Source organism: Ictidomys tridecemlineatus, chromosome X, assembly GCF_052094955.1.
Source record: "Ictidomys tridecemlineatus isolate mIctTri1 chromosome X, mIctTri1.hap1, whole genome shotgun sequence".
NCBI classification, from domain to species: Eukaryota; Metazoa; Chordata; class Mammalia; order Rodentia; family Sciuridae; genus Ictidomys; species Ictidomys tridecemlineatus.
The window spans coordinates 108,082,763-108,094,503 of record NC_135493.1 but is presented as its reverse complement, the minus strand read 5'-3'; the positions used below and the strand labels follow the sequence as shown (position 1 = coordinate 108,094,503).

The following is an 11,741-nucleotide window of genomic DNA, read 5'->3' as shown; positions in this document are numbered from 1 at the left end:
CTGTACACGTGGAAAAATGAGAATTCATACCCTATTTGAATCAAATGTATGAAATGTCAAGATCATTGTATTGTCTTGAGCAACTAATAAAAAATAAAAATTAAAAAAAAAGAATATCCTAGTTGAACTAAGAATCTTTGTATAGCCACAAAGCTGGTTTTGACAATACAAAGAAAATCAGACTCGGGGTCCAGACTCATACTAACAAACTCACACAGATATTGATTGACACCAGAGTGCTAATTTATTAATTTACAATGAGAAATAAATCTGACAGAGTATAATCTGGTTGACTGTTTCTTTCCCTTCTTTTTTTCTTTTTTTTTTTTTTTTTGGTAGTAGGGATTGAACTCAGGGTGTTTAACCACTGAGCCACATCCCCAGTCCTTTCTGTTTTTTTATTTTGAGACTGGGTCTTGCTAAGTTGCTGAGGCTGGCTTTGAGCTTGCCATCCTCCTGCCTCAGCTTCCCAAGCCACTGGGATTACAGATATGTGCCACCATGCCTGGCTTTTTGTTTCCCTCTGAAGAAAAAAATCTAGTTTACAAAAGAAAGATTGCTTGAGGAGTAGAAAATATTTGATTTGGGGGCTTAGGTTATGGTTCAGCAGTACAGCACTCATCTAGCATGTGCGAGGCCCTGGGTTCCATCCTCAGTACCAATAAAAATAAATCAAATAAAGGTATTGTGTCCAACTACAACTAAAAAATAAATATTTAAAAAAAAGAAAGAAAATATTTGATTTTGCTTACCATCTTATCCCTAGGGTCTTGAGTTGTGCCAGAAAGAGAACAGGCACTCAATAAACATTTGATGAATGAATGAGTGCTATGAAAGTTGTTCATAGGGTCTTAACTGCTACTGCCATTGAGATGAGATAGACACCATTCACCAGAAACAGAGAAGTTACACAATGTAAAAAATGGGTCAGTTTTGGTGTTAGACAAATAAGAAGCTAGATTCCCCCATCTGAAACTTACTTTACTGTTTCAATTAGTAAAGTAAGTAAAATGAAAGTAAAATAAGTATAATTTATATAATTAGGTTTGATTATATATAAAACTCCCAAACAGCTTCTTTGAATATGTTCAATGTTTAGTTCTCCATCATGGAAAAGACTGGAAGAGGGCAGCTCAGGGATGGTGTAACAGCTTCACAATGTTTATGGACTCACATTGTTACCACTCTATTCCACCATCTCAGTGTGTGACTTTCATTTTTACAGTTATATCATGACCCAAGATGGCTTCTGAGCTTCAGCCATCACATCTGCATTGCAAGAAGAAATACATGGAAAAGGCAAAATGGCAAAACAGAATCCCCTTTCAGACATGCCAGATTTCTTTAAATAGCCTTCCCTCAAATCCCCTCACAACACTACCACTTATATTTTGTGGGCCAGAAATCTGTCATATAGCTAAACCTTGTTGCAAAGAAGGCTGGGAAATGTGGTCTTTTCATCCTTCTGCCAATGTGCCCAGTTGAAAATCCACATTCTATTACTAGAAAAAATGGGGAGAAATGCCTGTGTGGATAAATAACTTGAAATTTCTTGAATAGAGATTTAATATAATAGGTAAAGCACCAACATGCTCCAAAAAATGATCATAACCAAATATGTTGACTGAAAGAAATTTCTGCCAGTTGATACACTTAATTAGTTTAACTATCATATCCCTTTGATTATGTTGACACCAACACACTGACAAAGTGATAAGAATAGCTGTTTATTAAATGTTTTTTAGGTGTGGACTTCATAATGGCACTATACATGTATTATTTCAATTAAATTTCACAATAGCTTCTTAGGTAAGTATAAACATTTTATAAAAGAAGAGCCTGAGATCTCAATAATCAGCACAAGTTTAAACAGAAGTAGAATTCTAAGAGTCAACTCCCAAATCTGACTCTACATAATGCTTTAATCCTTCCAATATAATATTAAAGAGAACAAATTATAAACAATATTTTTAAACAATAATTCTACCATCTCAGAAGATACAGTCCATTTTGCATATTGCATTCACATAACTATTCAATATATTGTTGCAATTAAATAGCATACATCATTTTGCCCTCTGCTGTTTTCACTTTATGAAATATCATAAACACTTTCCAGGTTTTGCATTTTCCTAATTATTTTCCTTTTGATATCACATCATTAATTTGCTGCTCTGGAGTGGACGTTTAGATCCCAAATTTTTGCTAACAGAAATGGCATGCATTAACATCTTTGCATTTCTTTTCATCTTTATTATTTCTTACAAAACTTTTATATGTGAGTTGGGCATGGTGGTACATGCCTATAATCCCAGCTATGCAGAAGGCTGAGACAGGAGGATTGCTAATTGGAGGCCAGCCTGGGCAATTTAGAAAGACCTGGTTTCAAAAAAAAATAAAAAGGGCTGGGAATGTTGCTCAGTGGTAGAGTGCTTGCCTAGCATGCATAAGACTTGGATTCAATCCTCATTACTGAAAAAAAATTACATATGAAAATAATGGCTTAAAATATATAACCATGCTTATTGTACTCACATTGCAATGTTATGTTCCAAAAGATTGTACCAATTTACACTGCCACCTTTAACACAGGAGCAGTGCACACTTCATGTTACCAGCAGTGGATAGTGTTTATATAAAGAGCTATAGAGAGTTAAAAAGGCAAAATTATATTGTTATGCATGTATGAATATGTAACAAAAAAATCCCATCCCTATGTACAACTCTAATGCACAATAAAAAAAAAGTAGAAAAATATCAAGACCAGGCACATAAGAATTTTGAATGGGATTCAAAAATATTTTGTAGGTTATATTATGGACTGAATATGTGTCAGAAGGAGAAACAGGGAGTAAACATAGGTTTATTGGGTATTAAGTAATGTTACTAATCATTATTTAAACAAAATGGTCATCACAGGAAGAAGGGGTCGACAAGCATGTGGGCAAAAGTGTAGAGAAAATATTACCAATGTACAGTAAGCATTATTCAATAAAATATACCTATTTGGAAAAAGAAAAAAATGAGATGCATACATTGCATGCATTGTACCATACACAAGAATCTAATGCCCTTTTGTCTTTCAAAACATTAACATTTTGGAGGAGTCCAGGCAAGATGCTTTGTAAGTCATCCTGCACTGTGCATCTATAAGCGGTCCTATACTTTGAAAAAGTCTGATTGTTTCTTCATGTTTAGATTCAGGCTAGAGTGTGTTGTTTTTGCAAGAAGAGCATGTAGGCGATGTTGTTCTTTTCTCAAGTGCATCACATCAGGACAAATGTGATGAGGTTAGACTGCCACTTATTAGTGATGCTTCTTTTGGTCATTTGGTTAAGATGATGCATGTACTTTTTTTTTTTTTTTTTTTTTTGTACCAGGGATTGAACCCAAGGGTGCTTAACCACAGAGCCACATCAAAGCCCTTTCCATGTTTTTTTTTTTTTAAATTTATTATTAATTTTGAGATAGGGTCTCGCTAAGTTGTTCGGGGCCTTGCTAAGTTGCTGAGGCTCGCTTTGAACTCATGATTCTCCAGCCTCAGTTTCCCAAGTTGCTGGGATTACAGGCGTGAGCCACCGCTCTGAGCGGTTCATATACCTTTAAGTTAGGACACACACACACACACACACACACACACACACACACACACACACACACACACAGTGTTCACATTCCTTGAGGCAAAGGATCAGACAAAACTCAGAGTGCGCACAAGGAGGCAGTCGTTTTCCGGGTTTTGGGGAGGGGGACTAGGGGGCCAGCCCTACCACGCCCACCTTCCTGCCCGCCCGCGCCTCTTTGCTTAGAAAATCATTTCTCAGAACCAGAGAGCCCCTACTCCTACGCGCCCAGATCTTTTCCCAGTAGCTTGCGTGCGCCTGCGCAGATCCTCCGCCAAGCTCCTTTACAGAGCCCGACCGCTTCTTTCTCCAGCTCTCTTCCGGTCTCTTCTCAGCTCCAGTTTTTCCCTAAGGGGTCATCACAGGGCGCCAAATGCGCGCCCGCGGGAAGGCCCGGGGCGGGGCGCGGCGCGGCGCGGCACGTCAGTGGCCTTCCGGGCGGAAGTCCGCAGCCTCCCAAGCCTCTGATTGGCTTTCAGGCTGGCGCCTATCTCGGCCCCCGCGCCAGTTTCGGGCTGGTTGGCGCGGAATCGGGAGACTGCGGGACTATGGCGCCTGTGCATGGCGACGACTGCGAACTGGGGGCAAGCGGTGAGGGACGACTCCGCACTCAGAACACTGGTTGGGAGTGTGGGGACAGCAGCATGATTGCGTGTGGTGGTGGTGGTGGTGGGGTCTTTGCTTTATTTCTTCCGAAGGAGGCGTGCGCCGGGTTCGCTGTGCGGGTCTGCTTGGGCTCAGACCTTGTGGTTCAGGGCGGGGGCCTTTCGGGTGTCAGAACCAGCATTCTAGTAGGGCGACTTGCAAATCCGAGCTACCCGTTGCAGGGTTTTCTGTTTGGGAGACTGTCACATCTCTGTCAGCAAGTGACCCCTTTTAAAAATTCCTTTGGTAAGTCATACCCACGTGTGGGAACAACTTCAGCGAGACTGGGGTCGGTGGGGCACTGGCCTGATCGAGGGTATTTCACTTCTCCCACCCGCTTGAGGACTAGACAGAAGATATTTGCCCCTCCCTTGCTAGGAACTCCCGGAAAATTGTTACACTTTCTAACTAGGCAGGAGAGAAAGCTGCAAGTGCTGACACCATATACAAATGCTTTTTGTCTTTTTAGTAATGGATTTCTATTTTATGCATTAACATTTTTTCTTTCAAATTATTCTATGGAAAGTTCTTCAAGTGCTGCTATTTTTTAGCGTTCAAATCTAATCATTTTGGCGAAGTTCCTAAAAAATACATCAATTCAGCATTTCGGGTACATTGTATATCACTCAGTTTGTCAGTGGTAATCTTTTATTTCCAAAAATAGAATACAAAAATGCAAATGGATTTGTCTGATTTCTGATTTTTGAACAGTGTTCAACTAAAATGTGACTTAACTTCCGTGAACTTCTAACTTAAAATCAGATGCTTCACTTTTTTAGCCCAAGCATCACATCTCCTGTCACTCAAATACATCACCATTAATGAGAACTTGCTTCCTAATCAGCTTCCTTTGCATTCAGCTAGTTGTAAATCACAGATTTCAATTTGTTCTTTAGCCTTTCGTTTTTTAAGACAATTTATTTTGGAGAGTCGACTAGCCTGGATTACAAATGGGATATGGGATGTGAGTATCTGAACAGTCTTTGCAGCCTTCTATCAGTGATTTGCCACTAAGCCCTTTCTTCACCCTAAAAACTGTACGCCATCCATGAACATCAAGAAATCACTCTCTGGAGGATACTGTGCAATCTTGAGACCCCTCTTAAGTCATGATGTTGATTAAGTACTTGCTGAGAACTTGTGACTGGAATTTTTCCTTTAGAGCAGACTGAAAGATTGTTACCTGAAAGACTTCTTTTGCAAGCTAGTGTCTTGGCCTGCTTTTGGGGAGGATGGAGGTACTCCAGATAGTAATTTTAAAACAAATATTTAAGTCTTTGTAAATGGATTTTTTTCATGCTTATTCCTTTATTTACTAGTTACTTACATGAAGCATTAGAGACATGTTCCAAAAAGGGAAATCTGGATTTTGTTTCTCTTAAATGTTAGCAGGTGGAGCACCTTGACAATAGCAGTGAAAAGTTGAGATATCTATAACTATTTTTATGGATGAAAAAGAGATCAAGGGGAGTTTAGTGATCAAAAAAGTGGGTATAATGGTTCATTTGTAAATATTTATTATGTACATACCAGGCATAGGTATTCTGCCAGGCTCTGATGATGGGTAGACTAGGCATGGTTTCTGTCCTCATGAGTTGAGATGAATTTCCAGTTATATGCAGTGCTGTGTTGAATCTTCCCTGAGGAAACTGCTTTGCTTTATTTTTGCTCTCTGAAACTAGACTATGTATGTGGGAGTATATGTATGTGTATTTGACTGCCCTGCATCTACACAAAGAGAAACAAATATAAACATTAAATTAGTTTATGTTGCTAAGTACAAATGAAGATAGCCATCCTCATGTAATCCTTGCAGCTTTATGAAGTAGACAGATGTGGTTTATTTCCATTTCACAGGACCCTCAGGTTCTGCATTAGAGTGCTTTGGTGTAAGCTGAAGGAACCAACTCTAGCTAATTTAAACTGAAAAGGAATTTATTAGCATTCCATAGCATTTGCACAAATCCTGAAGGACTGGAAATCTGGTCTGCAGGTTGCTTAGCCAGAAACAGTGATTAAAATTGTGCCACAAAACTGGGCCACTGAGGAGGTCATTGCCAACCATGACTAAATACTTGATGCTAGATCTTGTACCTTGGGACATTGCTGGCACTGTTGCTTCACATTCTCAATCTTCCTGCAGCTCTTGCTACTTCTAGAATCTTCCTTAAGTCCATATATCTCTTATTGGGACATCAGCCTCTGGGCAGGTTTTTCTAATCATTAGAGCCTATTTTAATGCCCTAGCTCCAGCTGCAAGAGTGTTTGGGAAAGGGAACTTTCAGTTTGTATAGGCATAGGCTCTGTGAACCCATGGGACTTAAAGTGTGTGTGTGTGTGTGGGGGGGGGGGGGCGGTGGGGTGTTCCACAGATTGTTTCAGATGCTGGGCAGCTTCAAATAAAACAGCTGTCCACTGCTGAACTGGTTAACTTGTAGTCTCATATTACCTACTAAATGGCAGAGCTGGGATGTGCTACATCTTAATTTCTCAGTTGTACTGCTCACTTTACACTCATGTCAAACTTACCTTCTGCACTGATTTTCTCTTGATTCCTGAATACACCTTGGATTTGAATACCTTTGTAGTTTGTCTCACACCTCTTCCTCTGCTTGTTCCACTTTTTACCCTGTTCTGTGCTGGTGAAATTCTTTCTAGGCTTGTATTGGAGACCTCCCCTATGAAAACTGACCTGATTTCTCACGCAAAATTAATGGTTCTCTTCTCTACATTTCCTTGTCTGGTGTTCTTACCTCTTCTATGGCACTATATTTATATTATGAGGGTAGTCTCAGGGTCTTTTGCTTTACTTGACTGTGAACCTCTTGAGGCTACAGGCAGCTCTGTCTTATTTGTAATTGTACCACAAACCCTTTGTAGTGGAGCAGTGTTTCCTGTGGAGTAAGTCCATTTGAAGACCTTTAGATTTTGTCAGATGTCAAGGGAGTCTTAAAGGGAATATACTGCAGCTAGCTTTTCACTCTTATTGATTGTGTTTAATAATCTCTGAAACCTTTTCATGTAAGCCTACTCAAAAATTTTAAATCATTTGAATTATACCCAAGATTTTGTGACTGTCATCATTAAGTACCCACATTACTTAATTTTTACTTAATGCCTTTCCAAAAATGGATTTAAAAGTCAAATGTGAAAGTCAAACAATAAGCTAAGATGTTATAGAGATTCCATTTACAGGAAGCTAAAAAATAAGATTCTCTAATTATACTTGACCTTTAAGATATAATTTTCAATATTGCCAGTATTTGGTACATGTTCTTTAGATTGTTTCTTATACTTCAGTCAAACAACTTAGTGTTGTTATGAATATGCCATTGGGGTTGGAGCTTTTAAGATGCCTCTTTATCAATACATCTCCCTTTTTGTGCCTACTCATTTTAATAAATTAGCACGGAATATAGTAGATGGCTGCTGAGCCTAAACTTATGGCTGGCAGGCAGCACTATCATCTTGATTTGATTATTCATCAGCTGGTATGTGAAAGTCTTAATTCTGTGGATGAATTCATTTCAGTATGTGTGTGGGGTGGTCAGTTTGTAATGACCAAAAGCATGAAGAGTTAAAAAGTTGAATGAGTGAATGCTGAGGCCCTCTGGTATTTCAATCAGTTTTGACAAAATATATTTTAACCTTGGTAATGTGTTATTATTAACCTATAATATCATGATCCACTGAGGGCTTGAAGTCAGTGATAGAATTAATAAGATGGTTCCTTAGAACCATCTTTGTTTTTGTTGTTGTTTTGTTGTCCTCTAATCCTGTCATGATCTTTCAATACCACTATGAACTTTTTTAAAAAATATTTTTTAGTTGTCAATGGCTCTTTATTTATATATGGAGCTGAGAATCAACCCTGTACCTCACACATGCTAGGCAAGTGCTTTACCACTGGGCCATGACCTCAGCTCACCACTATGAACTTTAAAAAAAAAAAAATTCCACTTTTTTTTTTTAGTTTTAGATGGACACTTTATTTATTTTTTATGTGGTGCTGAGGATCAAACCCAGTGCTTCACACATGCTAGGCAAGTGCTCTACCACTGAGCTACAGCCCCAGCCCAAGAATAATTCCACTTTTAATGTTTTTACTTTTGCATCTTTATATAGTATCATCTTGTATTAGAATTATGGTACCATCTTTGTTAAATACCCCCAGTCTCTAATGTATTTCTCTTTGAAATTCCAGGTACTTTATCTGAACTTCTATTAGGGCATGTGTTCTACATATTCTTTAAGATCCAATTGCTACTTATCTCCTACATTAGATTGTAGGTAGGGTAAACACAAAGACCATATTTTTTGATTTTTTTAGTCCATCATAGCACCTAGTATTTTGCAAAGAACAGATCCTTCTTAAAGACTTTTAAATGTTGATTAATAGGAAGCAAAATGAATTGTTCTTTTATGACCTACTGGATTATTTGTGGGCTGTCATTTCCAATGGAAAGGCTATGGACTAGCTAACAGCTAATATTTCTGTAGAGTATCAGTTGGCTTTGAGATTTTCCTTTTTTTTGTGGAAAAAATTAACATTGGCTTCAGTTGTAACAGGATCTTAGAGAAGATTTTTGAAGAACTACAGGATCTGCATTTTGGCCATGAGCTTTGTGAATTATTTTACATTATAATATTTAATTTAATATTATATATAATAAAATTGCATATTATTGTTGACTAGAAGTGTTCTTCATTTTTTTGTGGGGGGTACTGGGGATTGAACTCAGGGGCACTTTACCACTGAGCTACATCCCCCAGCCCTTTTTATTTTGAGACAGAGTCTCATGAAGTTGCTTAGAGCCTTGCTAAGTTGCTGAGGCTGGCCTTGAGCTTGCAATTCTTCTGTCTCAGCCCCTCTAGTCACTGGGATTACAGGCATGCACCACCATGCCTGGCTGTGATTTTGTAACATCTCCTATACCTTTGTGTTTTTATCACCTGTGTCAGATTCAGGAAGTTTTGTAACTTCTCGGGCTCGGCGAGAAAAAAAGTCAAAGAAAGGTCGCCAAGAAGCTCTAGAAAGACTGAAAAAGGTTAAAGCCGGTGAGAAGTATAAATATGAAGTAAGTAACCATTTTTCTTCCTGTACTTTATCTAATTTATAGCCTGCTGGTAGTGTGTGTCACCTCTGTCACTATATCAGTCATCTTTTTGTCCCAGTGACCAAAAGACCTGACAGGAACAACATAGAGGAGGAAAAGTTTACTTTGGCTCACTATTTCAGAGATTGAATTCATAGTTGGCCAATTCCATAGCTCTGGGGCTATGGAGAGAGGCAGAACATCGTGGCATAAAGGCATGGCAGAGAAAAAGCAGCTCAGAATATGGCAATGGGGGGAAGGAGGGAGAGAGAGAGAGAGATAGAGAGAGAGAGATAGATATTGATTGATTGATTTCTGCTCACCAAGGACAAAATATAAATCCCAAAGGCACACCCCAGTGACCTACCTCCTATATCCACACCTTATCTGCTTATAGTTAATGCCCAGTCATTCGATCCACCGATCAGGTTAAGGCTTTTATAACCTAATCATTTCACCTCTGAACATTCTTGCATTGTCTCACACATGAGCTTTTGGGGCATACTGTATACCTAAACTGTAACCTGCTTGAAATAATACTTTCCCAGAATAGCTTCAGTTGAGGACTGAATACAAGTCATTAGTAACAAAGTAAAACTACAAAACACCCTTTGACTTTTATAAAGTTGTTTTAGGGTTTACAAAGTGATTTCACACATATTTGAGCCACCAAAGAAGAAATCACATGGATTTAGAAATATTCGTGTATTTCTAAATACTAATTTAATTTAATAGTAATTATGAAGTAGATTTATAGATTATGGAGAGTACTCATTCCTTAAAAGTTCCTGTAAGGCACTTTACAGATGAGTTTAAAATTTCAAAATTAAAGTAGCTATATCTATACTTTGGTGTGCTGTGTCTCTGCTAGGTCCCTTGGCTTCGCTGGGGGAACTGAGCGGTGCTTTAACTTTAAAGTCTTTAGCAGCCTAGTTAAGTACCTTCTCCTTGGACAGTATTGTTTTAATTTGCAAGGGAATGGAGACTTGGACCTTACTTCTGCAATGTCTTGCTTGTAAGATTGAATGTAATACACTTTTGGTGGTTTTCCTCTGCTCATTATTTTTGGCCTGTAGGCAAAAAGTAAAGTGATTACCATCTATATATCATTGTTTAGCTTTACCTTCAGCACTCTTTCTGAGTATCTTAACTGCCAAGGCTAGAAAGTGATTAATGCTAGAAAATAATAATACCTAACTTTATTTTTTCAGCTGACACTATTATAAGCGATTTTACTAATATGTTTATTCATTTAATCCATCTAGTAACCATATATAAATTAGATACTATGAGTAACAACAGTTTGAGGTGAGGGCACAGAAATTCAGTGAGATCACATGGCAGATCCTTTATTTAGACCCAGGCAGTCTGGTTTTGGAATATGCACATTTCACTATGGCCTTTACTGGGCAATTAAGCAAATAGAAGAGGATTTTTGCCATGTGGCTGGCACCATTTATTTAAGTTAAGGGAGGCAATCAGATAATAAAATGTTGCTAAAAGAATTAGAGTGAAGCAAAAGTAAAGCATTTTTAATGTAGGTTTTGTGGGGCATTTCTGATGTTGGCACAATTTGGCTGATTTCTCTTTAAACACTGTGATATTAATTGTATGGCTCTAAGAATTCATGCTGAACAGTAGCAATACTGTTTTTAAAGATAGAGTCTGCTGGGCTTGGAATGTTGCTTAGTGGTAGAGTGCTTATATATATATGCACAAGGCCCTGGATTTATTCCCCAGCACTAATAAATAAAGAGTCAGGGCCTGGGGTTGTGGCTCAGTGGTAGAGCACTTGCTTAGTGCATGTGGGGCCCTGGGTTTGACCCTCAGCACCACATATAAATAAATAAATAATAAATAAAACAAAGGTATTGTGTCCACTACAATTAAAAAATATTGAAAAAATAAAGAGTCAAAAGAACTTTTTATTCAAAATGATTTTTTTAAATATTTATTTTTTAGTTGTATGTGGACACAATATCTTTATTTTATTTTTATGTGGTGCTGAGGATCAAACCCAGTGCTCCACACATGCCAGGAGAGTGCTCTACCTCTGAGCCACACCCCAGCCCCCAAAATGATTTTTAAAAATAGTTTTCTTAGCCAGGTGCAGTGGTGCATGCCTATAATCCCAGTAACTTGGAGGTTGAGGCAGGAGGATCACAAGGTTGAGGCCAGCCTAAGCAACTTAGTGAGACACTATCTCAAAAAATAAAAAGGAGGCTGGGGCTAGGGCTCAGTGGCAGAGCACTTGCCTAGAATGTGTGAGGCACTAGATTTGATCCTTAGCACTGCATACAAAAATAAAATAAAGTCATGCTGTCCATCTACAACTACAAAGAAAAACAAAAAGGACTAGGGATTTAGCTCAATGGTA

The 11,741-nt window shown here is 38.4% G+C and overlaps 1 protein-coding gene across 5 annotated transcripts in view; it reads left to right on the top strand.

Annotated features, from left to right (window-relative positions):
• The first annotated feature begins 4,006 nt into the window (after positions 1–4,006).
• The window catches only part of Pola1 (DNA polymerase alpha 1, catalytic subunit), a 310,385-nt gene continuing 302,650 nt past the window's right edge, over positions 4,007–11,741 (top strand). The window contains exons 1-2 of one of the 5 annotated variants that reach the window (XR_013431896.1): positions 4,007–4,214; positions 9,231–9,346. Coding sequence is in view for 4 of the 5 variants with exons in the window: in XM_078035014.1 (XP_077891140.1) it covers positions 4,172–4,214; positions 9,231–9,346 (159 nt within the window). In the remaining variant the exon portion in view is untranslated. The remainder of the gene's footprint in view (positions 4,215–9,230; positions 9,347–11,741) is intronic. The other 4 variants (XM_078035014.1, XM_078035012.1, XM_078035011.1 and 1 more) reach the window with 4 other exon arrangements.